At 40.9% G+C, this 24,418-nt stretch overlaps 1 protein-coding gene across 1 annotated transcript in view; it reads right to left on the reverse strand.

The window, feature by feature from the left end:
• The window catches only part of LOC118698979 (neuronal acetylcholine receptor subunit alpha-7-like), a 58,611-nt gene extending 34,981 nt beyond the window's left edge, over nucleotides 1-23,630 (reverse strand). The window contains exons 1-2 of the mRNA XM_036402546.2: nucleotides 23,262-23,630; nucleotides 7,150-7,289 (exon numbers count right to left, since the gene is read on the reverse strand). Of these exons, the coding sequence (XP_036258439.1) occupies nucleotides 7,150-7,289; nucleotides 23,262-23,340 (219 nt within the window). The 5' untranslated portion in view covers nucleotides 23,341-23,630. The remainder of the gene's footprint in view (nucleotides 1-7,149; nucleotides 7,290-23,261) is intronic.
• Nucleotides 23,631-24,418: the final 788 nt, after the last annotated feature.

A 24,418-nucleotide genomic window follows, 5' to 3' on the forward strand; every position in this document is an offset into this window, starting at 1 on the left:
AGTAAGAAATAAGGGAAGAAATGCCAGTTTCTGTTGCCAGTTAGGGCATCAGAGTAGGCTGCCCTCTCATTCACTGGCACAACTGGTGAGAGTCTCCCAAGCCTACTTGATTTGTGTCCTACTTTCCTTACCCCTCAGCATCTTCCCACATTCCAATTTCCATTGTGGTGAAAAAAGGCAGTCTTGTTCTTGCTCTGCACATGCGAAATGACTTCAAGTTCCTCCACAAAGACCTGCAAATTGCAGGACTCCCTGCTCCAGAGCTCTCTGACATCCTGAGAAAAGTGAAGCCACCAGCTTTGTCCCTCTATTTCAAAGATAATTCTCATGGAAGCCCTGGAAGCTGGGTCAGAGGGCCTCACACGGCCTTCCAGCACAGTGCTGCTCTCAAACTGCTTGGATAAACTGACATACCTGCTTAGTTCCTGGGGGAAAGGGTGTTATGTCACCATACAAAAGCTGTCAGTCCACCATTAAAATCCCAAAATACCCACACATAGCATGTAGGTGGTTTTTATATTCTCCAGGGTGAATACCTCCTCCTGAAATAGCCTCCATGTATTTTGTGCACAGTTGGCAGGTGCTTCAAACAAACAGGATTAGACACAAATCTTTATTCTAGGATATTAATTATTAATTGCCCTTTTCAGCATTTGAAATCACAAGGAAAACAGCAGAAGAATTGGTGAGAAAGCCAACCCTGAGTACTTATCCGAGACTCACATTCAATCTATCTGCAAGGTTCCCTGTGTTTTTTCTTTCTATATTTCCATGCTGGTGTGACAGCACAGCAAAAACTAAGGGAATATAGGTATGTTCCAAAACTCAAATGAGCTCTTAAAGCCTGTGATTAGGGATAGAAAATGGGAGGAAAGATTTTTACTCATGAGCTGAATTCATTGTCTCTCAGGAGTTACCCTCAGAGAACTCAGAGAAACTAAGAAATACTAGGTTCAAGGCCACCCCAACAGCTTTGGCTTAACTGTTTTACTGCAAATCTTTCATGCCTCAGATTAGTTACCCAAAATTAAGGAATAAACATGAGCTCAAGATCTAAATTCCTACATCTACAAACAACAGAGTACAGTCTTTTCACCAGTCAGACAGAAAATTGCTTAATTATCATTAAATGCCCAAGCTGGATGACCACAACCAAAAATCTCAGAAGCAAATCAGCCTTTTTTTTTGTTAGAGCCACTGCCACTATGTACAGCTTGGGGAACCATGCTGAGAGAATACAAACCATGGCATTTCTTCCCACTAGGTGAGCTACCTCCACTCTGAGCTGAGCAAGGCAGAAGTCATACAAAATAAAAAGATGCCAGTAAAGTTCAGGTAATTAAAATTCCATCATAATGTTTCATGCAGGCATGTGCAGGTAGTAATAGTCAGGAAGCCATACTACCCATGGTGCTTAATTTCATTGTGCTAGCAAATTCAGATGTTGTATGTGTAACTGGTTTAGTGAGACTGGCATTTTGATAATGTCTGGCACATAGGGGACAGCCAAAATAATAATTCATTGCTCAATTAGCCTTGAATTTCCCAATTTTCATCCTCCCATGCTAATGGAGAGGAATTTTATTTTTTTCTTCCTGGAGTTGAAAATTGGTCACACTAAGTGAGTTCTATGACCAAGAGAGAGATTTTGGGATTTAACTCCAATGAATCTGTTGGTCTAGAATCCTTTCTGTAATTTTTCTGTCTGGAATTTTAATGCTCTTGGTCACAAATTGATTTTCAGCTTTTATGATGGTGTCCAGTCTGTTTTTCTTCTCAGTTGCACCATTTTGCATCAGCCTTGCTGTTCTGGTCTCATTGAATTGTCTCCTGCAAGATAAGAGTGACAAAAACTTTCCAGAAATATATGTGGTTTGGTAGAGTAGGTCTTTCAAGGAGATACAGAGTAAACATTGCTCACAAAAGCTATGCAGGAAGCCCAAAATAAATACAAAGGCATTATTAGGAAAGAAAAAAAAGATACTTTAATCTAGAAGGGCTGAAAGAGTCAGTTGAACGGTCAAGCTTACATAGTTGAAGATATCTATCTGTAAAAGATTTGTACGGGATGTACTACAGGGATTATAGTTTAATCTAGTAAATACTGATACTATATTGGGAATAACAAATGAATAGGTGCTTATGTGAACTGCATATTTTTATTTGTTTCCTTGAATTGCTTGTATGTTGATCTGGGTTTACTACATAACACCCAGCATAGATTTTTGTATGTGTGAGAATGCTAGAATGAAAGGTGGGAGGGAATGACCTAGATGCTGTAAGGTCAGTTTAACAAGGAAGAGGTGAATTAGAGCTAGAAAATAAACCTTGAACTTTCTGGCCTTTCAATACACCTGCAGAACCAGCCCTAGAAAGTTTATGAAACAAAATAATTTAAAAACAAGGATATCAGCTGCTAAACGCATTCAGATCTGACAGAAATTTTGTAAAAAACCCAACAGTAGGAGAGCTGAGACAGACAGGATGCACCCCAGGGCCAGGCATAGCATCCCCTCCTGCCTTCTCACCTCTAACTTCTGGCACAGTATACTTACAGGCAGCCTCTAGTTCTGGCAACTCTCACTCACATAGAGATCTCCTCAGCAAAAAGATCTGAGCTCCTGGGGACTGAGTTCAACAGTCCTATTATTTGATGAGCAGATCACCTGAGAAATGAGCAGGCTGGTGAAGGCAGCTTCAATGTCAACAGATGCCTGCATTTAAAAGTTGGTCTCTTACCAAACTCTTTCTAAAAACACCACACAAACCAACCCCAAAAAAAAAACAACCTCCAACTCCTTCAGGGTTATATTCTTTGATTTAGAGGAAACCAGTGGAAGCTTAAGTTTGAATCCAACATTTTGATAAGGTCTGGGTACAAAAGGCAAAAATATCTACGCTGCTAAGCTAGTATGATGCTTATAGTGATAGTGACTGCATCTGAGCACTTGGTGAAGTATGTGAGGATCTTTACTCTTGTCTTCTCTGAACAGCAAGGCTCAGACTCTGTTTTCAGGAAAAAAATCCAAAGTGAATCTTTGTTTTTATCGTTCTGCTAAACACCTACATTACCTTGTCTTGCTGCTTTCCAAAAATGTGGAGAGCTTTGATACACCATGGCAACAACTCTGTAGTTTATAAGTGAGATTGTTTGCAACCTTGTGATATCCCAACCATGAGGTTTGAGATAACCCTGCAGTTCCTAGGATGCACAATCATTTTACACACTGTGCAACTGAATCAAAACAGTCCATAATAAATTTTTCCAGACACAGTATTTGTTTTGAGCTTACAGCCCAAAATACATGACGATTATGTATGTTTTGGCTTCTGGAAGTGCATAATGACCCATGGATTGCTCAGGAATTTTTTCAGCACTTTTGTGGCTTACTGGTTACTTGCAATTCCTTTTTTTGTCATTATGACCTCTGACAGTGGCAGCTGGAAGGCTGAACATGGAGGAGAAAAGTACTACAGAACTCCTATATATGCAGGGACATCAACAGATGTTTGGTTTTTTTAATAATTTAACAGCGCAACCACATATACACCCCTTCAGATAAGGTCTCCTGCAGACGCCAACGTGAGAAATGAAAACAATCATTCATGATGACAAATAGTTTTCACCTAGCAGCTTCCTTTCACATTGTGCCAAAAGGAAGCACTTGCATTTCCTCTGCTGCAGAAAATGCCATGCCTCATTTCTTTATTACTCTACCCTCACCAACTGACTGGGCTCTCAAACAAAGTAAGACGAGAAATTTTGGTCCAAGTACTCTTGGATGTCTAACCTTGCTTGGGTTTGCAGAGCTTGGCAGTGTCTGACAGTGCTCTGTGAGAGTGATCACCAGCCAATGCCCTCCTGATGCACAGGGAGTGCCTGGACGTCAAGCTCCAAACAAAAGTGACCCTCAGAAATGGTATACATGAGACAGCTCAGCATGAAGCTGTCCTTTCCCACAGAGGACAAGGCAAACTGAACTGAACCTTGCTGTTAAACAGGGGCTGTAACTGTCCCTCTTTCTGGTCACTTGTTTCCTGAATGTAATGGGCCTGTCATGGCTGTAGTTATGAATTAATGTAATTTTGGGAAAAAGTCCAAACCCCAAAGTCTTCATTTGCATTTGTCTATCCCAACTGTGACAAGTAGATAACATGTTCTTCTCAGCTTTGAGTACGATGGCTAGCTTTGAATCCTAAAAACCATACATATCCTGTGTAGGCAAATACATGCACAAATAAGCAGAAAACATAATCCAAAGCAGTCATGCTTTGACATTTTCTTTGACGGGTTTTAAGAAGAGGAGGTGAGATTTTAAGTAGTTACTTGTACTACTGCTTGGAAAACCACAGAGATCTCAGAGCAGTCTTTTCTCTCTGTGTAGCAGTGTGCAACTAGATTGTCACCAATGCTGTTCTCAGCAGTCTGTCAGCAGAAGTTGAATTTAGGATTCATTAGATTTTAATACAGTATGTGTAGGAAACAGACTTATGGAGGCATGTGATGGACCCTGTCCCAGATAGAAGTGCTTTAGATGTGATGCCAGGTCTTGGCATGGGTAAGGCTTTTTTGAGTATCAGTGGCAGACCCCTTCTCATTTCCATGCAACAATGAAACAGATTTGTTTTCATCTTCTTCACATTGTTTTCTCCTGCAGGGAAACCAGAACAGGGTTTCTCAATGGGTCCGCTGTCTCATGCCCATTGCACTGACTCCTTGCAAAGTATCTGAGTGAGTCCAGCAATGCTGTAGTATGTCTTGGCACATGACACTTTCCTGAGCATGGAGTGCTTTTTTCCCAGGGAGTATGATGTAAAAAGTGCCCTCATGGTGGGGCTCTGCCTAGCACCCTGCTCTTTTACAGCAGTGGACCACACCAGACACACAAGTCCTCAAAAAAAGCAGCTTTTCCCTTTGTTAAAGCATACATCATTGCCAAAACTGTGATGCTGTCTTTCCTCTTCCCCAAGTGAAGACCTATGCACCATCTGCTTTGTCTTCCACCAGGCAGAACAGCTGAGAAGGCAGAGTCTATTCACCCCAGACTCCCATCTGATTGAACAGAGATGGCCACTTGGTTTGCCTCATGGTGTCTTAGCTGACAGAGGTTACCTCTTCCTTGTAGCTTGACTGCTTCTCTTTACATCATTGTGGTTATAACGAGCCTCCTTTTAAACAGACATTTACTTCAGCAGCTGGAGCAGACAGAGGGGCTCATCCTCCACTGCCATCTGTCCAGCCAGCAGTGGAGGATGAGGGGCTTACAAGTACAGAGCTTGTTGCTGGCATATTTCTGCATTGATTCCTGATTTAAGGACTCAGGGGATCAGTGTTTTGTGCACTTTCAGGATGGTTGGTTTAGCCACTTGTTGATGCCACAATGACATTTTCAGTATAGGGATTCAACTGCCAAGTGATTTTTTGTCCTGCACTGAGGAGACAGGCACCTTTTCACATCATCCAAGCTAAAAATTTCAGGTAAGTCTGGGTGTTTTTTAAAACACTTTGGGTGCAGTTTGCAAGACCACAAGCCTGGAACAGGTTCTGATTAAAACAGATTAACATCTAGCATCTGTACTTGGTACAAAGGTGTAGCAAAAAAAAGCTTCATTTCTGAAAGGTATGAACATCTAGCATACCTATTTCCTATTGTGGACAACCAAAAGGGAACACTGGAACTACATTTCTTATAATAGACATTGACCTAATGTAGATAAAGTACTTTTAAAAAATACTAATTTCCTGAAAGGTTGGGTTTCAACTGTAAAACACAGTTGAAAATTGTTTTATGTAACTTCTCTTGACTTTGAAAATGTACAGTTACAGCCCTATGGCCCTTTAGTACCCACAACCTTCAAATAAGGTTGAAAGAAAATGCCAAAATGAAATAAAGGACTGAAGGAAGATCTTTGGAGCTGAGACACCTCTGCTAAACCTAGAATTGCTTGCTGAAATTTACTTGAAATTAGCTGCAGGAAATCTTTGCTCTTTCATTCATGTAGAGGCCTTTGGTTGACAGTACAGATTTCCTCTCTCTTCCAGTTCAATGCAATTGGTAACATTTCAAAATAGAAAGATGCATACCCTATCTGAGTGGCTCCTGCCTGCCTCCAGGAATACCACAGCTGACTGGACTTGCCACTTGCATGTTGTGATGCTGGGGGGCTACACCTTCAGGGTCCTGCTTGCCTCTCCAAGGAGAGCACCTGGCATACTACACATTTTCAGAAAGATTGTGCGAGCTTTAAAAAGCTTAAATATTTGAGGCTTCTGTTAAATTGCTTTGTGACTGCACAAATATTTCCACATCTCTCTCTCTATTCCTCATTCCCTCCATAACAGTGACAGTGTATCAGAAACCAGCTCCAAATACTGTTCATGGAAAAGGCAGGATGAAGATAAGAGCACTAGTGTGTTCACCTGTTTGCTCTGCTGACAGGGTGAAGATGGTCAAAATTGCTTGTTTTTCTCATGTAGATGAAACAAATCCTGTCTATATATATCATGGTTTGTCATACAGAATCCTCTTCATGATGAAAAAAAGGATTTGGATTATTATGTTAAAATTTTCCGTGGGTCAAATCTCCAATTCCGTAAAAGCATGTTGCAGTCAAGACAATTAGAGGGCTGTGCCTCCAGGTTTTACTTTTATGTATTTCTAAGCTCATCTCAGGGCAGACTCATTCAGCACAGTGCACAGTAAAAATATGATGGGAGAAGAGGCCAATGCCATTATAATATCTAATGAAAAAGTGTAAGTGCAGTGATGGTAGCTTTGAATGTGCACATGGTCTTGAGTTATTGCATCCCACTCAGCTCTGAGAAGAATGTATCATTAATAATTTGTAGTAACACATGGCTTCTAATTGACTGAATTATTTTTTCTGTTTAAAACAAATGGAAAAAAATACATAATTCATTTCCTTAAAGCTCATGTTGTGTCAGAACTAGCTGTGCTTTTACGACGACATTCACTCTTCTAAAGTGCCAAAGCATTTACTCCAGCATTTTGGGAGGATGCTTAGCAAAAGACAGACTGCTTTCATCTTTGATAGCCTGATAAAGAGGAAAAATATATCTCCTGGATGAGAGATCAGATTTGTTATGCTGAATGGGTGCCAGAGAGAAGAAAACAGCAAGTAACTTACCACATCAATTATCTGCAACAAGGAAAGCTGGAGCTCGACTACGAGCGGCTGGGAGTCATTCACTACGGGTCGTTCCAGACGATTGTAGTTCCGCAGCAGTTCTCTGTACAAGCGTCTCTGGCTTTCCCCCTGCTGAGAGACTTGAGGAAAAGAAAGAAGGTGTCTGTCATTCACACTGTCACACAGCCACCATTGTACATCTGTTTTGTTGAAAACTCCCTCTTATTAGGTTTGTAATTAGAAAGCAGTTCCTAAAGATATCACCCGAATTCTGCATATGGATGTGATACAGCTTTTCTGCATATGTGAATGATGAACTCTCAAAAAAATTAACTACTAACACTCTAACTCATTAGTAACATCCAGAAGCTACTGAACAGAATTGGGCTCTGACTGAATATTCCTTGGAGTTCCTCCTGCTGATGGACAGTAGGGTTGAGGCTCCAAAACTACCAGGCAGCTTCCTGGAAGGCAAGCAAATGAACTCATTAATTTGCTTGTTCTTATTTACTAGACACTGGCTACTGTGAGCCAGCACTTACTTAGCCATATTGTGTTTATATCAAGCATGGGTGACAGGTACCCTTATTTCTTGGAGCTGATGTATCAGGCTTTTTTCTATGCTCAAGAAACAGTAACAACTGTTCTTCCTATCCTCTTCAGTTTTTCCAGGTTTTGGGTTACTTTCCTTGACTTTTTTCCATCTGATGGCAGCACACTTTGTTAACACCTACTGAGGTGGTGGTATAAAGTCTAGAGTATTTGACAGCTACTACAGAGACATTGAATTTCTGATATTACACACTTAACTCAGTTTGCACTGAGAACTGACTCCACACAAAGCTGTCATGCAAGTAGCTGAGCATGTTGAAGATTAGCAGAATTTCAGTCTATGCTTAATTTCCAAGATGCCCTAGTTCCCACCTTTGGGGTGGGTGTGGAGAGCATCCATCTCACCTGCTCTGCCAGGTTGATGGATGTCATAGTTGATGACAACTATGGGTGGTAAAGGTTTGATGATTTCCCTCAGCAAAGCAAGGCATTTGCTGGGATACACTGCTCAGAACCCTAGTTTCCCCAAAACTGTGTTGATTTTGGTGCTGTGGCTAGTGGCAGCCTGAGCTCTACCTAAGAGCTGCACCTAAGAGAGGGAAGGTCATGGGCTGCAGGTTCCCTGAGGTCAATCAGTTCTGTCAACATGAGTGTGTATTCTCTGAACTGTATAAATTCAATCCCTGGCAGAGAATCTGCACTCTAAATCATTATTACTTTGGACTGAAGCAATTTTTATCCGCTGCAGTTACCACTCTCTGTATATGACGGTTTTTACTTCTTGATTGAGGTTGTGATGAATATTTTCTTGACAGTGCAAACAAACTGTAACAACCCGTTCTGCCTTCCCAGCCTCTTACTGTGCTTAGCAAACACTTCAAGCCTGAGACAAGCTGCCCTACAACAAAGCAGCCATGCCTTTTAAAACTAATAATAAATTCAGTTTATAAACACTCCATAGGTCTGTTTAACTTGTGTTCTTTTCATTTTTGCTGATACTCAAGGGAGATTGTGACTTTCTAGCATGGCAGTGCCTAGTAAACAAGAAAGAAGAGTATTTTGGTTCAGTTTAGTAAACTACACCATCACATCAATTTCATGAGTCCTTTTTCCTCTTGCATAACATTCTACATGATCACAGGCACTCAGAGGAGCAAATGCTGTAAGCAAGCCTTCAATAGCCCTTGTTGACACCTCAGTATTGGTTGCTGTGCTTTCACCAATGTGCTTTCTGACCACAGTATCTCTCCTTCAGCATCTTAAGTAATGTTCCCTACTTACTTAAGCAGAGATCTAAGTCCTCTGTTATGGCCTTAGTATTTTCCAGTGCCTCAGCAGGACCAGACTCCATCATAAATGTCTTGTGTGTGAAGGAAACCTGAGAAAATCCCACATGTTGTCCTATGGAAAGATGCTCTGAGTTTGGAGCAGATTTGCTGTCCTTTCGCTCACCTACCCACCCATGCTCCTGTGCTTTAGGGAAGAAATTACTTTCTGAATTATTGCTCTCATCTTGAGTACTTACATAATACTTGCCTTCAACCTTTCTTTTAAGCTGGCTCCCTCAGCTTTTAAAAGGAGAAAAGCACCCTTCACCAGTCTCTGAACCCAACCAGGTTGCTAGACTGCCCTGGTACTACTATTGTTGGAGTAAGTTGAAGAGCCCCCCAAGGGAGGGGGGCCTTGCAGAAATCTGAGCATAACCCTTTGCTCTAGGCTTTGGAAAGCTATCTTTGCACTGTGAGCTTCATCCATGCTGAAGTCAAGCTGTTTCCTGTCAACAGTCAACAGTCTTTCCCTGTTAAACTTTGTGAGGTGAAATAGCCAAGAACTGTGCCTAATTTTCCATCCTTTCTTCAACTCTCCTCTCTGTAATATAATGCTGGTACTTTGCAGTCTCTTGAATTCAAAACTATTAACATGGTCATAGATGATTTTTTCTTAGTCTGCCGAGTTGGCATTGGTGACCATATATTTTTGTGCTGCATGGTTTTGCTTACAAAATGACATATATTCAGAAGTGATGAAGCCCTGGGGTGTCCTGGCAAAGAGCCACAGCTGCTGTTGGTACCACAAAGAGGTGGCTAGCCTAATCACACGGCCATGTCTCTGCTACAGCTGCTTTGGAGAAAGGAACTGAGGTGGAAATCTAGTCTGACTTATATGTTCACAGCCTTTTTCTTTAAATTGTAATTTTCAAATACTTAATGTTTCATACTTGAGACAGATTTCTGCTTTTTTTCTCCTATGTTTGTGCTAATGCATTTTGACACTACAACTCTGTGTGCTAAATGGAGTGCTTGCTGGTGATGGGGAAGCTTGAATCTCCCAGGACTAGTGGTAGAATAAGCTTTACCACTGACTACCTCTCAGTCATAGCAAGTTTAACCAAAAGCAGTGGCACTGGTTCATCTTTTAAACTAGGCTAGATGACGGCTGTCAATATTTAAGGTTGCCAAGTCAGTCTCCCAAAACCAGTGCCAGACTTGCTTGCCTATGTTACTGGTAAGTAAAAGTAACTGGCAAAGGACGTGTTTTCTAAGGAAAGGATCTGAGAGTTTTTATGACCCACTGCCTCGGATAGTGTCTCCTTTGTCTATGAAGTATCTTTGAAGCAGTAGGAAAACATACAAACTCATTAAAATTTGAGTGAAGAGCAGATTAGAATGTTTACCTCAAGCTTAGCAAGAATCTTGACACCATCTCTGAAAAATTCTCACACACATTTGTCTATGCCTTGCAGGCTAGATAAGAGAACAGTGGGCAGAAAAGTGGCTGAACTGTCAGGCTCAGAGGATTGTAGTCAGCAGCAAAAAGTTCAGCTGAAGGCCAGCCAGTGGTGGAGTACTCCAGGGATGGATACTGGCAACAATGATATTTAACACTGTTATGAATGAATGGGACAGAGTGCACCCTTAGAAAGCTGGGTCTTTTTCAGATGGTGCAAAACTGGGAGGAGTGGCTGATACAGCACAAGGTTTTCTGCCACTGAGAAGGACCTTGAAGAACTTGAGAAACGACTGACAGGAACCCCATGAAGTTCAATGAAAAAAAGTATAAAGTTTTCCTGCACCTGGGAGTAATCCCAGGTACCAGAAAAGGCTGGGGGCTCGCTGTCTGGCGGGCAGGATAGCACAAAAGCCACGAGGAACCTTATAGGTACCAAGCTGACTATAAGCCAGCAACGCACCCTTGTAGCAAAGGTCACCAGCACCCTGAGCTGCAACAGGAAGAACCACACAAGTAGATCAATAGAAGCGATTCTTTCTCTCTACTCAGCACTGGTGATACAGACCTGGAATGCTGGATCCAGTGCTGGGGCTTATCAGTAGAAAGGAAACATGGAATTACCAGATCAAGGGCTGGATTGTTCCTCAAGATTTACTGTTTAATACTTTGAAAATGAGTATTAAACTGCTAATAAACTAAATAACAAAACAGCTCCTGGAGCTTGCAGACAACTGGGAAGCAGAAGGCAACCAATCCTTGGATTGGCTGCTAAGAGCTCTATGGAAAGCAGTTTTTTTGTGCACTACATTAAACTTTTACACGCCTCTCTGGAAATTCCTTCTGTGCTTCTGCATATGCAAAGAAGTCTGCAAGAAGTCCGCTGATTGAATGATTCATATAAACTATAAACTGCTACCAATCTTTTGAGCATAGATGCTATAGTTGTATTTCATGTTTCTTTCCAAGATGTAATTGCTGAGAATTGCACAGCAAGGGAACCTGCAGTTAGGTCCGGCCAGACTATCCATATGGCATCCCCAGGAAGGACAGATGCTCTCTCCTTTCCAGGAGCTGTGCTGTCATGCCTGGTCTTGGCTGGTTGATTTTCCTGCTCTGCTTTGCGTGCCAAGGTCTCCAAACTATAAGGCAAGAGTCCAGCCCTTCCAGTTCCCCAGGTTTGTTCACAAAGTAGTCAGCTTCTTAACTGATGATGCTGGTCTGAGACATATTCTGGCTGGTTGTGCACAGCAAAGAATAAATAATGAAATACTGACAAGTTAGAAGATAGGTAGTAGAACACGGATTTCCACTAGTTTTTCAACAATGACATCTGTATTATCAACCATTCTATATCTGTTTCATAGTGTTCCCTGGTTTTGTTTTCATAATCTCTCAACTTTTGGAGAGGGGAAGCTTCTGTTTTCTAGCTGTTGCTCATTTCTTTAGGCAGACACTTGAGTCCAAATATACAAGTTATTACTTTATTCATACAAGATTATTGGTACCTAACATGATGGCTTTCAGACAAAATATCATAGTCTTTCCATATCACTTTTTATTAACATATATGCATGCTAACATGCCTCTGAATTATAAAATGTCTCTTTGTTTTCTTCTTCTGTTTTCAAAGACAGTTCCTAAAATCACTTTCATTCATAATCCTTTTGAAGAACATGGTAAGTTACAATCAACAGTATGTTTCTGATCCATCACATTATTGCTTTTATATATTTTGTCCCCCAATACTTCATGAAAGGTCTCAAAATTGAGTGATACTGTAGTTGTGACATTTATTCACTCCCCTTGTAACTTCTGCAAGTATTTCACCACATCTATGTCACTTTTTTCTCTCTGAACTGCTACTTTGACGTGTATCTTTTGTTTTGGTTTATTTTTTTGTTATTTGTTTTGTTTGTTATTTGTTTCATAAAAGAAAATGAGTAAAGTTCTGGCATTTATAAAAAACAAACACATCAGTGCCATTATACTGTGCAGTGTTGTTAAGTCTAGTTGGGTAATGATTGCACTTAATTTTCTTATAGCTGGAATATTTACAGAGGAAAAACCCATTAAAAACTATGGTTATCAGAGCTAAATCCTAGAACTTAAAACTGTTTTCCTAAAACCTTCCTGCCACAGCTCCTTCTATTATTTATTTTCATTTCAGTTTATCACTGTACTTTTGCAGGGATATTTAGCTATTTTTTAGCTATTGCTTTCAGAATCCAAACAGAATGATCACAGGAAACATATACGCACACACACACTACATGCAATAATGAATTATGGGGGAAGCATGAAAAGTATCAGGAAAAAAGCAGGTTGTTTCACAGACCATTTCATTTGCAGAAAGAACTGCAATGGCAAGAGCATTTACAAAATGAGGCATGTTCTAATATTTGGTAGCTATAAAAAACAACTTATTTTTGAATATTTTGCAGATTTTTGAGAATGTAAAGGATGTCATTGCCATATGTCACTTAATCCCCAGAGACACAGATGTGTCCCATCTGCTTTTGTTCTTATGTGCAGCATTGTTACTTTTATCTGTGGCTGCAAATGCACTATTTCTTTCAATGCCCTTTGATTTAAAATGCATGCCATCATGCCTTCAGGGAAGCGGATTCACATAAGAAACAATGGAATCACATCAGCTACCTCTACTCCCTGTGTGTCTGTCTGTGTGTGTTTATGTGTTGTGTATTTGAATATTTCTCTCATTTAAAACCTCTTTTTAATCTACTTCCCTTCTGGGTAATCTTTGACTCTAATCTTTGTCTCTCTCTATGCAGATTGTTTCTGCATCTTACACACAAAATTCATCAGCTATCCAGAGGAATGTGAGAAATTACTTGACTTCCTAAGCAAGAAGTGCCTAATATTCCTGATACGGGTCATTTTTGTTCTTTCATAGCAGATAAAGACTTCCCAGGAGAGATGGGTATCAAAAAGGTATGCAAGGAAAGGTTTTTTCTTAAAGACTCTAGGCCCATGATAACATACTAAAACGATACAATGAAAGGATGAGCTTATATTTTTGGTCCTATTGGCTTGGTTGCGGGTGTTTTAAAGGCTGAGTAATGTGTGTAAGGTAGAGAGACTCACTTTGAGGTATTAACAGTGGGATGCCTCTCAATCATATTTATCAACATTATTTAAACTGCCTCATTACTCCAGGTCAGAAACCTAAGTAGCTACAGCCAGTAAAGGCAAAAAATGTACTTTTAGTGTAATGCTAGTTTGCATTAGCTCCATGCAATACAAGAGTCATTGCTACAATACTAGATGCACAGGGAGCACAGGAGGAGGAATCTGGAACAGTCATGAAGAGAAGGACACCCCTTGTTACACATTACAGAGTGCTGTGGCTGTCTGGAAGCAACTCTTGCCAACTATCCTGGGATTTGTGGAGAGGAGTAGTAATGGAAGACAAAGGGAAGAAACAAAACCGTAAGATAAAAGCAAGGCACCAGTGATATGGCCATCAGTATACTGGACTGGCCTCCTGCACTCCCTGATCCCACTGGCTTGCAGAGTATCTTGTCACATCCCTTCATCTCTATGGGTTTCAGCACCCAAACCAGTCAACCCAGGGAAAGCCCTTCTTGGGAAAGCACTATGAGCTTCACCTGTTAAGTGGCATCAATGTGGAAGCTATGGCATTATAGACAGCATTATCAGATAGCTCTGAAAAGGGTCAAGTCAGTCTGCACCTCCCCATCAAAAGTCCACTCTACACATGTGGAGAGCTCAGATCCAAGAAAGTCATAAGTTAACTGACAGGTGTTCTGTGGAAACAGGCAAGTCTGATTAGGCTGAGAAAAACAATATGTAGGAGGAGTTCTTTTTCCTAAACCAGTGCAGATAATAGCAGTGAGGGAGCCTGCAATGATGTTGTGGTTTAACCCCATACTGCAACTGAGTACCATGCAGTCACTCGCTTACAATCTCCCCTCCCCCAAGAGGATGAAGAATTAGAAAAAAAATTACAATAACATTAATGAAACATATTAATAATAAACCATAATGAAACATAATAAAAATGAAACATAATAATAATAATAATAATAATAATAATAATAATAATAATAATAATAATAATGATGATAATGAAAAGGGAGACCACAAAAAGAGAGACAGAAATAAAACTCAAAGAAGAAAAATTATGCACAACACAATTGCTTGCCACCCACTGATCTGTGCCCAGCCCACCCCTGCCTGAGCAGCAATCAGCCTTTTCTAGTCAGTTTTCCTCAGTTTATATACTGAGATATACTAACTTTCCACAAAGAGAAACATAATCATTTTGTCCCAAGATGTGAAGAGAGCAAAGATTCCAAGAGCTATTCCTTAGTCACAGGGATGTCCTTAACAGGAAAAAAAACTTGTTGCCTTTTTTTATGGTTCAAAGATGAGGGAGAGATCTTGCTCTAAACCATTGCCTCAGTGTGTTATTGGCGAAGCAGTGGTAATCTGGTTAAACTCCTCTGGGCAATGTAGAGGATATGCTAGAGTGGAAATGATACAGACAATAACACTATGAAAAGGAACTGCCCAGTGTGCTCAGAGATGCTGCAGTGCTTCTTTCCATTTTTCCTTCTGCAGTACTCATCAGCTGGTTATAATCCCAGAGACAGCTAGTTTCCCAAGCTGTGAGCTTCTGCCTTGCCAGCCTGCCACCTGTACTTGCATAGCAAAGCTAAGCAGCAAAGTCATTGAGGATGCAATAGGCAAGGCTAGAGATGGCTTCTCCTGCCTTTTTCCCTCATCACTCAAGTTGCAGCTGTTGTCCATGAACAAAGTAAGAGCTCCACTGGCTGCAAGGCACAGGCAAGACACAAACGTCCTTAGTGAACATGGATCTGAAAATGCAAAGAAAGTTCCAGGTTTGTCTTTACAATACCAGAAATTAAATGATGGATAATGAAAAACACAATGTAAGAGCCCTCTGAAAGGGATGGGGGTTAGTCAGATGAAAGTTTTGACTGCACCTTGAATGACTCCTAATTTGTTCAGTGCTTAGTATGTGAACTGGGAAATATGGAGAGACATTTTCTAAATGTTTCCTAAATCTGAAACAGTTCCACACTTGAGGAGCAGAACTTTCATAGCACACCTATAGATAAGACTCAGCCTTGTTTTAGGCAGCACCAATGAGCTTTCACTAAATCAGGTCAAACATGCTGCCTGTCTGTGTGAGATATTGTGCTGCCAATCAGCTGGTGATAGTTTGGAGGTCTTGGCAGCAGAAGTGGCTGCTATCAAGGGAATTTTTTTCTAAGGGAAAGAAGTCTGAGGCTTTGGTGGTAGAGGTCTTCAAAGACAAAGGGAACTGTAAATAAGGGTGTGAAAATTCTTAGCAAGAAGTCTGAATTTATTTCACATTGAAGAGAAGAGCTGCTTCTAATACCTCTTGATGAGGAAAATGACTGGCTCTGAGGAAATTGGACTTGTGACCAATCAAACAAGGTTTGTCAAGATCTGACCTAAGACATTTGAAACTGTATGTACTATGCTTTGGCTGACTCAGTCCAGATTTACTTATATGCATACAAAATGGCTTAAAAGCTTACATCTATTTTGTTGTTTGATTTTTTTCCCCCAGACTTTAAAGGTATCAAGATCTCAGTGACAGCTGAGTGTTGGTCAGCCTTGATCTGTTTTCAGAACACTAGATGCTATTGTCTTTTCCTTGGGTACATGGCTCAGGTCCTGGTTTTGTTAGTGATTATATTAAATACTGGTCTCTCCCTGCTGCACCCTGCCAGCCAAACCTGCATTGGCTGAGTCACTCATCCTGGCTAAGAGCAGAAATGAATCACAGTGAAATTGAGGTACTTCTAGAGAATGACGATCTGGGGAGCGTGATTTTGTCCTGTCTTTACTCTGTTGCTTTTAAGCTTTGGTAACTTCATTCTACTGCTCCTGAATTATGGTGGTGCAGACAAAAAATATTAAAACAGAAGTGATGCCCTGTGCATCCAGAGGGAGCAAGATTGTCATCCTGTAATACAGCAGCAATGCCACAGATGCGGGATGCTTGGTCTCTGAGCGAGACCAGAATGAGCCTAAAAGTTAGAAAGTGATCCTGTACTGTCTGGGCAGCCTTCTTGTATTCCCCAGCAAAGAATTCCTGAGACTGCTACAGCATTTTGACCCAAAGGTGAAGTAATTTGTCCATTTGACAGAGACCTCCTCTGGAGAAGAATGTCTCTTCTCCTTACCCACAGACCGGTTTCCTTAGACCTACCTTCTCTGTCATATAATCTGGCAACACATAAGTATATCTGATGGTGCCAGGAGTGCTGAAGTGCTTGAGCTGAGATACCTATCCAATAAATTTAAATTATTATTGGTGACCCTAATATCTTTGGAAATTACATTCGAAGTCTCAGACCTTGAACAAAATGCTACTGCAGAGAGTATGCTACAGGATAGCTGTTTGGTTATAAAAGAAAGGCAAAGCTTTTGCTTGGAGCTCCTGCAGCTGCTCAGTTGCCATTTATGGATTGTGTGTGAAGCCTGAACATAAGCAGGTTTAATTCAAAGTTGCTGCCCATTTGCCACTTGAAACAGTGGGAACTGCAAACTATCTGGCAACTTTTTATTTAAGTTTTGATCTCTTCTTCCTATTGTTATAATTGCTTTCCATTTTTATATTTGTTATAAAAGCTGGATTTCAGTTTGCTGACTACCTTTCTAAAATGACACAATATTAAAAGGAAAGCACTCCATCAATTCCTTTATCACTCCTGCAGGATCTTCAAAAAAACCCACAAGATGGCTAAGAATTATGTAAAGTATTATCTGCATGATTATATGACTTTCTACTTTTCGTTTTTCCCTGCACTGACTCAGATCTGGTGAGAACATTAAGAAGCATCATTCTTTACAGCCAGTAAATGCGCTCAATGAGACCCACTGCATGACACACAGTTCTGTGTCATGAAGCCTCCATAGGGCAGCACTGATCCCTTGGAGTGAGTGAAATGGAGGCCACAAACAATAGGCTGTAACCGAGCAGATGGATTAGAGTTAAAGAGAGATACTTTTGATTTGCTTGGAGATGAGAAGACAAGGGGGAGTTATTTTGGCTGCCTTCAGCTTCCATGAGGAAGGGCTTCATCATGAAGAAGCCAGGCTCTCCTGGGAGGTGCACAGGGACAGGACTGGTAAGATAAAGGTGCATGATGGGGCATTCCCACAGTACTAAGAGAGCCTTTTTTTTATCTGCATAAGGAACACCACTGTCCTTGGAGATGTCTGCTGGCTGACTCCTCAGATAAAAACCCAACAGAGAAGAAGGGTGGGACTGAACAACCTCTGAAGGTCCCTTCCAGCCAAATTATTCTACCATTATATGAACCTGTATAGATTAGACCCTCCCTCACCTCAGCTGCCACAGACACACCTTTTCCAATCTACAACTTAATTTTCTCCCTTTGTATGGTGAAGATCTAAGGGACCAGTGATGTTTTTCCATGTAATCAAAGCTGAGCTTCAGTGAACATCGTGTACTGTCTTGGTCCAGTCTGCAAACTGACTTCAGCCTCTTGGAGCTTTCAGTGAGAAATGAGACCTCCTCAAGCCTGTCTGTTTCTTCTAAGTAATTTTTCTGATCAAATCTATGTTGCATTAAGAATAGAAATGAGGACTGTGGTTTTCTCTTCAAACTTGTGGAATGCAAAAGTGTTGAAAATACCCATTTCTGAATGGTGATAAGGTTTGCAGGCATCTGTTTCAGCACTCCATTAAGCACAGATTTTCTAATTAAGCAAAGCCAATTGATAGCAACGCAAGACGGAGACACGTGCACCTCACTGTTTACATACATAAGTACTCATGTTGACTACAGGTTCCTTTCCATTGCAATTTACTGACTCAATTGTAAGCCCTGGGTGGGGAGATTCTTACTTCCAAACACTATATCTGGTTCTGGTCTCAGCCTTCTCATCAGCTGTTTTGCTCAATGCAGAAAGTATTTGATAAGCAAAACTCTTTCTTTAAGCCATATTTTCTCGGGACTGTGTTCTAAAACAGCAATAAACTCCTGTCTGCCTTTCTCATTTCCTGGGTTGATACTGATTGCCAGTGCTAGTCCTACCTGTCTCAGTCAGATTTGATCTCTTTCTTAATTAGTTTATGTAGGATCTCTGTCAGCAAACATCTTCAAACAACCATGTCAGGACTGATGCAAAGGGTTTTCATCTACATTAATCACACTTTAGAGCTGAAGAGACTATACCTCCCTCCTTGCTTGTCACATGCAAATGAAATTGTATGTGCTACCACCATAACTAACTCATGTTCTTTTCCACAGGTCTTAGAAAAATAAACCAGAGAGAAAGAAAAGTTCTGAAGCTGCCTTTAAGAGATAAAACCTCTGCCTGGAATGAGAACTTCTGCTCTGAGGCCATCAGAAAACTCTGAGAGCTGAAGTGAGGCTGAAGGTACCCAAGGTGCCATCTGGCATCATCCCAAAGACCAGATGGATGCTACTTTCTCATCTGCTTTTGGACCCCTCCCTACATGCAAGACTGCTATACCAATAGCTGCATATAACAATAGGCACTGGTGATGTCATGACTCAGTTGCTTTTTCTGGAGCTGCCCACTTTTTCCAGTTAAATTTGAAAAGAATTAACACAAGATTTAGCTCAGATCCCTATCAGCAAATGCACATAGAAATACCTCCAACTCTCCTGGAGCCTGGCAACTTCTCAGAAGCTTGGGCCAGCTCCACTGTCACAGCTGTGCCTATGATAATACAGATCAGCCTTAGAGCTGTGCCAGTGAATGCACATAGAAGATTACTGACTGAACACAAGGTCTGGTTCATTTAACTATAAAGTCAACCTCAAGAAGCAAGCATGAACAGCAAGTTACTGCAGCAGACAGTAATGCAGAGGAAATAGGGGTTTGCTGAGGACCCTGTTTTAAATGTATTGACAGATATCAATGGCACTAGTGCTCGGGATAACAGAGCATATGTGCACATGCCAGGGACAAGTACATTTATTCCCTTGGCTCCATGAACATGCAATGCCTTAGCACGCTCTCAGCATTCAGAGTGATCAGCTCTGCTGTCTGTGCTATTAGATATTAAAGTAGTGGCAGGGATCTGACAGCAATTTGCCACATCTGCAAGTTGCATATGTTGCATCTTCTTCTGCCATCAATATGGAAGAAAAGAGCTACCAGTACAAGCTAAGACCTAGCTCATGTGTTTGCTATTTTAAATGTGCATCAGCTGCATTGTTATCTTTGAAACTGTATCATTCAGAGCATCAACATAGAGAATATGGAGAGCTGAGGTGAATAGAACCTTCAGACCTCTAATTAAGGTATGAAAGATTCTAAATGATTTAACTTTCACACATGGTTCTACTCAGATAACAGTTATGAGATGTAAAAATACAGCTACTTCACCAACCACATAAATTACCAATGATACTACACTGTACTCCTATAAGGCACAGGAATGCTTTTATCTGTTCGACTGTGTCTCTTTGGAGTACATAAGTTTGATTAAAACACATCATTGCAGTTCTATCAGGCTTAAACAGCTGAGACCTGAAGTTTAGACTCCATATATAGGCATTTACGTAACATTATTTGCTCTTCCTACTACACAGATCTCTCAACTCATGTCACCTCAGTCTAATTAGCTCACATTAGAGAAATTGTAGCCTGGCAGTGGAATCTGGCCTTCTGAGGCTATCTTGCCAATGCTTCTGCTGTTACAGAAACAGCACCTGCTTGCATGGAAGTGAACCAAGAAATTTGTGAGGATTTGCTCCAAGAGATCATGAGTTCTGTTCTGATGTGATCACTAGACCCCATTTAAATAAGCAAAGGTGTGAAAAAGCACGAAATTGGGTGTAGCATTGCAATTCAAATCTGTATTGTGAGTGAGCCAAAGAAAAGCTGCTTGCACCAGCTGGGTACACCCAGTCAGGCTGAATTACTTCATCATTTACATATTTGAGCTGGTTAGCTCACTTGAAGCATCCCCTGCCATAGGATTTGTCCCATACAGCTGAGCACTTATATTCCCACCAGACTGCAGAGAAAGGTTGTTGTCCTCAGCTTGCCTTTGCCTTTGCTGGGCTTTTCAAAGCCACTTGCCCAGTACGACCCTCCCTGATGGCAGTCTGTATAGAACAAAGAACCTGAGAGCTCTGACTCTGGTCTGTGTGGCATGTGGGCACTGTAATGGTCTCACTTGAAAAATAAAAAAGGATATAAAGGCACAGTAATTAGAATACATGGTTTGACTGGAGGCTAGCCAAGTGTGTGTTTAACTTCCCTGGCTGTTCAAACCCTCCAGGTGACCATGCCCTGATCTGAAGGTACCTCCTCAGAGAGGCTATGCATCTTTCTGGTCACTGTGACATGTTTCTCAGAATGTACTTGCAGGGTTGTCTGCACCCTATCTCTCAGATTGCATCACATTCAAAAAAAGGAGCAGGAATGGGACTGATCCCTCCTTTGCAATCAATCCCTAGACCAGGTTTTTCAAGTTTCTCCACCCAAGGTTGTTAGGTAGCTGCTGAGACTCACTGGGTCCTTCTACATTCTGGGTGCTTCTTCAAGGATTGCCCCTGGCCTGGAAGGGATGCCTGACCCTGAGAGTATTCACCTGGGATATAGGAAGGTTGAAAACCAGTTTCCTGATTTTTCCTTAGACCCATGTCTCAAAAAAAGCATCATCAGCCCTTTGAGAAAGAGGGCTGCAATGACCCAGCTTAAATGACATGACTACTGGGGCTTCTAGCATTATTGGAAGTAAAGTCAGGTTGAAGCAGACAGTTGAGGAAAGAGCTGGGAAAAAAACTGAGTTCTTCATGTGTTGTTTGTGTTTGGTTTTTATCTAGTTCTTGCGACAACTTTCCTGTCAAACAGCCCTACAGGAGTTTTCAGTACTTGATAAATTGCTATGAACAATGTTGAAAAAACTCAGTGCTATGTGAGAGTGATGTTAGCTATGATTTGAATTTGGTGTGACTTCCTTGTGGGTGAACTAAGGAACCCAGGGGGATGTTCATCTGGATTTACTGTTAAGAAATAAAAAACTCTGCTACTGAAAACATGCTAATATCATCTTGAGTTTTTTCTCTTCTGCCCCAACTGCTCAATTCCCAGGTCATTCTGGGGTTTTTTTCCCTTTTTTCTTTTTTTTTTTTTTACTTAAAAAATCTGTAAAGCTGAAGTCAGTTACAGACCAACATTATCAGAGATTATTTTATTCTGCTTTAGCATTTTTCTGTAAAAGTGCACACTTGTAAGCTGTTGGTAAGAGCACCTAACAAAAAATTCTCTGAATTATTTATAAAAGCAGTTTGTCTTCATGTGCTGTATAGAGAAACTAGGCATCCCCTGATGAATTAGTGATTACTCATTATTTAAAAGGCAGGATTTACATGACACACAACTTCTCAAAATGGGAATGTCCACAAAATTACTTATCTTATAACTAGATGTTATGACCCGCTTGTTAGTTCAGCTCCTACAGTAGCAAAGAAATGTCCTGAAGATAGCAAGGTTCTTAATTCAGCAAGGTGGGGAAATATTTTTCTGCAGTACCATTACTACATTAGGCTACATATACATGGATACTACATATCCATGAAATGTGGATATGTAATAATGAAATGCCCAGATGTTTTACAGCTTCAGATGAATTAATGAGAAATTATCTTTGGCATGAATAGTCTAGTGCAACATCCCGTATATGCAAGTTTCCAGTGTCCTTGCACTTCTGAAATAGATGGACAACTTTCTCTGCTTTAAAAAGACACTCCTGCTTTATACATAAATTGTGAGAAACAAAACATGGCCCTTCACAACTAGAATACCTAGTTTTAGAATTTTTGATTGCTGCAGACATTTATGTTTCAGCTGAAAGGGACCCATAAAAGCACATTTTGTGTAGAATACTGAATATCTTTCATGACTGTGGCTATTTCAACATTCTCATTTAAAAACACTTTATTGTCAGCCTTGCTATCCTGAATGTTTTGAAATAATCACACAGCTCCTATTTTTTTAGCACCATGCTGAAACTTCTGAAGACAGAAGCTTGGTCAGAGCTGACACCTTAGACTACAGAAGCCCAGTATTCTTATTAGATATTTTCAGCTATAAATCAATCTCTGTCTTAACTGTTTTTTATTAAGCATACCAGGAGTATGTTTAATAAAAACAAACCAGAATTAATAAATTTATGTATTTATACAGATTTAATATTTCTACATGATGCACAGAGAATAAGCAGTTATGAATTTTCTTTTGCTTGTGTTTCTCTGTAGAACACCATTGCACTCACACACCTACAGCATTCCCAAATCATTCTGCCCAGCCTGAAGTTATAAGTTCCTGTTGTCAAAAAACCACAGTAAGGTTACATTTTTCAGGAAAGCAAGAAAATATTTCTTTTGAAACACAACCATTTCAATTAATTTACGGAAGTTAAAATAACTCACCTTTAATTAAAAAAAAAAAACCAAAAAAACCCACAAAACCAAACACATGCTTCTTCCTTCTCTAAAAAAATGTAAGATCCCAGCACAGTAAGATCCACAAACTTACCCAAACTGATTACAAAAGTCAGTTAAACCAGCATGGGACTCTAATGAAGTCCAAAATACAAGCAGATACAAGACTTACTGAAAAAAATATTTGGGGTTGGATGTAACTAGCATTTAGAAGATTAAAAAAAACAAACAAAAACCAAACAAAAATCAAACAACAAATCAAAACAACAGCAACAATAAACCCAAACCACTACAAAAAAAAATGAAAGCCCTGGACAAACACCGATTAGCTTACCTTTAAAGAGTGAGAAGAACAAGGATGACCAGAGGTACAGTGCAGAATAAACAAATGCCAAGCACCTTTCTGTGAGCATTGTCAAAATAAGCTGGCTCTCCTTCCTGAGCAGAGGGTGAAAGAGGATGAAGTCTTGAAGACAGCCTGCAATGACTGATGGATTTGGCAATTACGGTAATAAGGCATCAAACCAGCTTCCCACCAGGGGGGAAAAGTGCATTTGCTCATGTGCTTCTCCAGTCCCCAGGAGCAAAGTCAGCTCAGTGCTTGGTCAGTAAATCCAAACACAAAGGAACAGGTTACATTCCTTTGGACTCACATTGCTCAACACACTGAGCCTTTCCCTGGTCAGGAGCAAATGCAAGTGATCCTCGCACACAGCTGTCTGTGTACTGCAAGAAGGGGGAGTGTGCTGCCTCGGAGACGCTTTCCACATCTCCACATATTGTACCTAACTTGAGACAGCACGGCTGCAGTGTTTCCAGGGCTTGCACTCGAGTGCCTCTAGAGTTGTTTCCCGGTGAAATAAATTAGTGTGTGTCCCCCTCTGCTCCCTCCAAGCTGCCAGGGCAACTTGCAGCAAGCACCTGTGGCACACACCTGCCTTTTCTCCCAGCAGAGGTGGCAGGGGGGATTCAATAGTGCAAAAGTTTGAAAATATGAATATAGCCAATCTCCTGTCCATTTTTTGTGCACCCCTTCCTGTAATCACTTCCACCAGATGTAGGGAGCTGCTCTGAGTGCCCTCTTCCCCAGCTACTGTGGGATTTCACACTCACCTTGGCTCCCCTTCCTCCCCAAAATTTTATCCACTAGCAAAAGAGAGGCAAGGTGAGGCAAAGGCTTGAATTAATTATATTCATCATTTGGGCTTTTCTTTTCTCATTTGCCTGTTCTGAACACTCACCCACTTGTCTTTCACTGCAAGCAGGGACAGCACTTCGTACTTCCCCTTGTTGAATTTCTTGGGGCTCCTGCCTTGACAAGGTACAACCCTGGATTGACTCAGAGAGGATCAGCAAGTCGTGACTCTGGGCAGGAGGAGGGATTTGGGCACTGCCGTAGTGAGGCTGCAGCGGGCAGCGCAAGCTGGCAGGAGAGCAGAGCCCCGGGATGTGGGGCACAGGGTGAGGAGGAGAACTTGCGAGGTTGAGTGG

Source organism: Molothrus ater, chromosome Z, assembly GCF_012460135.2.
Source record: "Molothrus ater isolate BHLD 08-10-18 breed brown headed cowbird chromosome Z, BPBGC_Mater_1.1, whole genome shotgun sequence".
Taxonomy (NCBI): Eukaryota; Metazoa; Chordata; class Aves; order Passeriformes; family Icteridae; genus Molothrus; species Molothrus ater.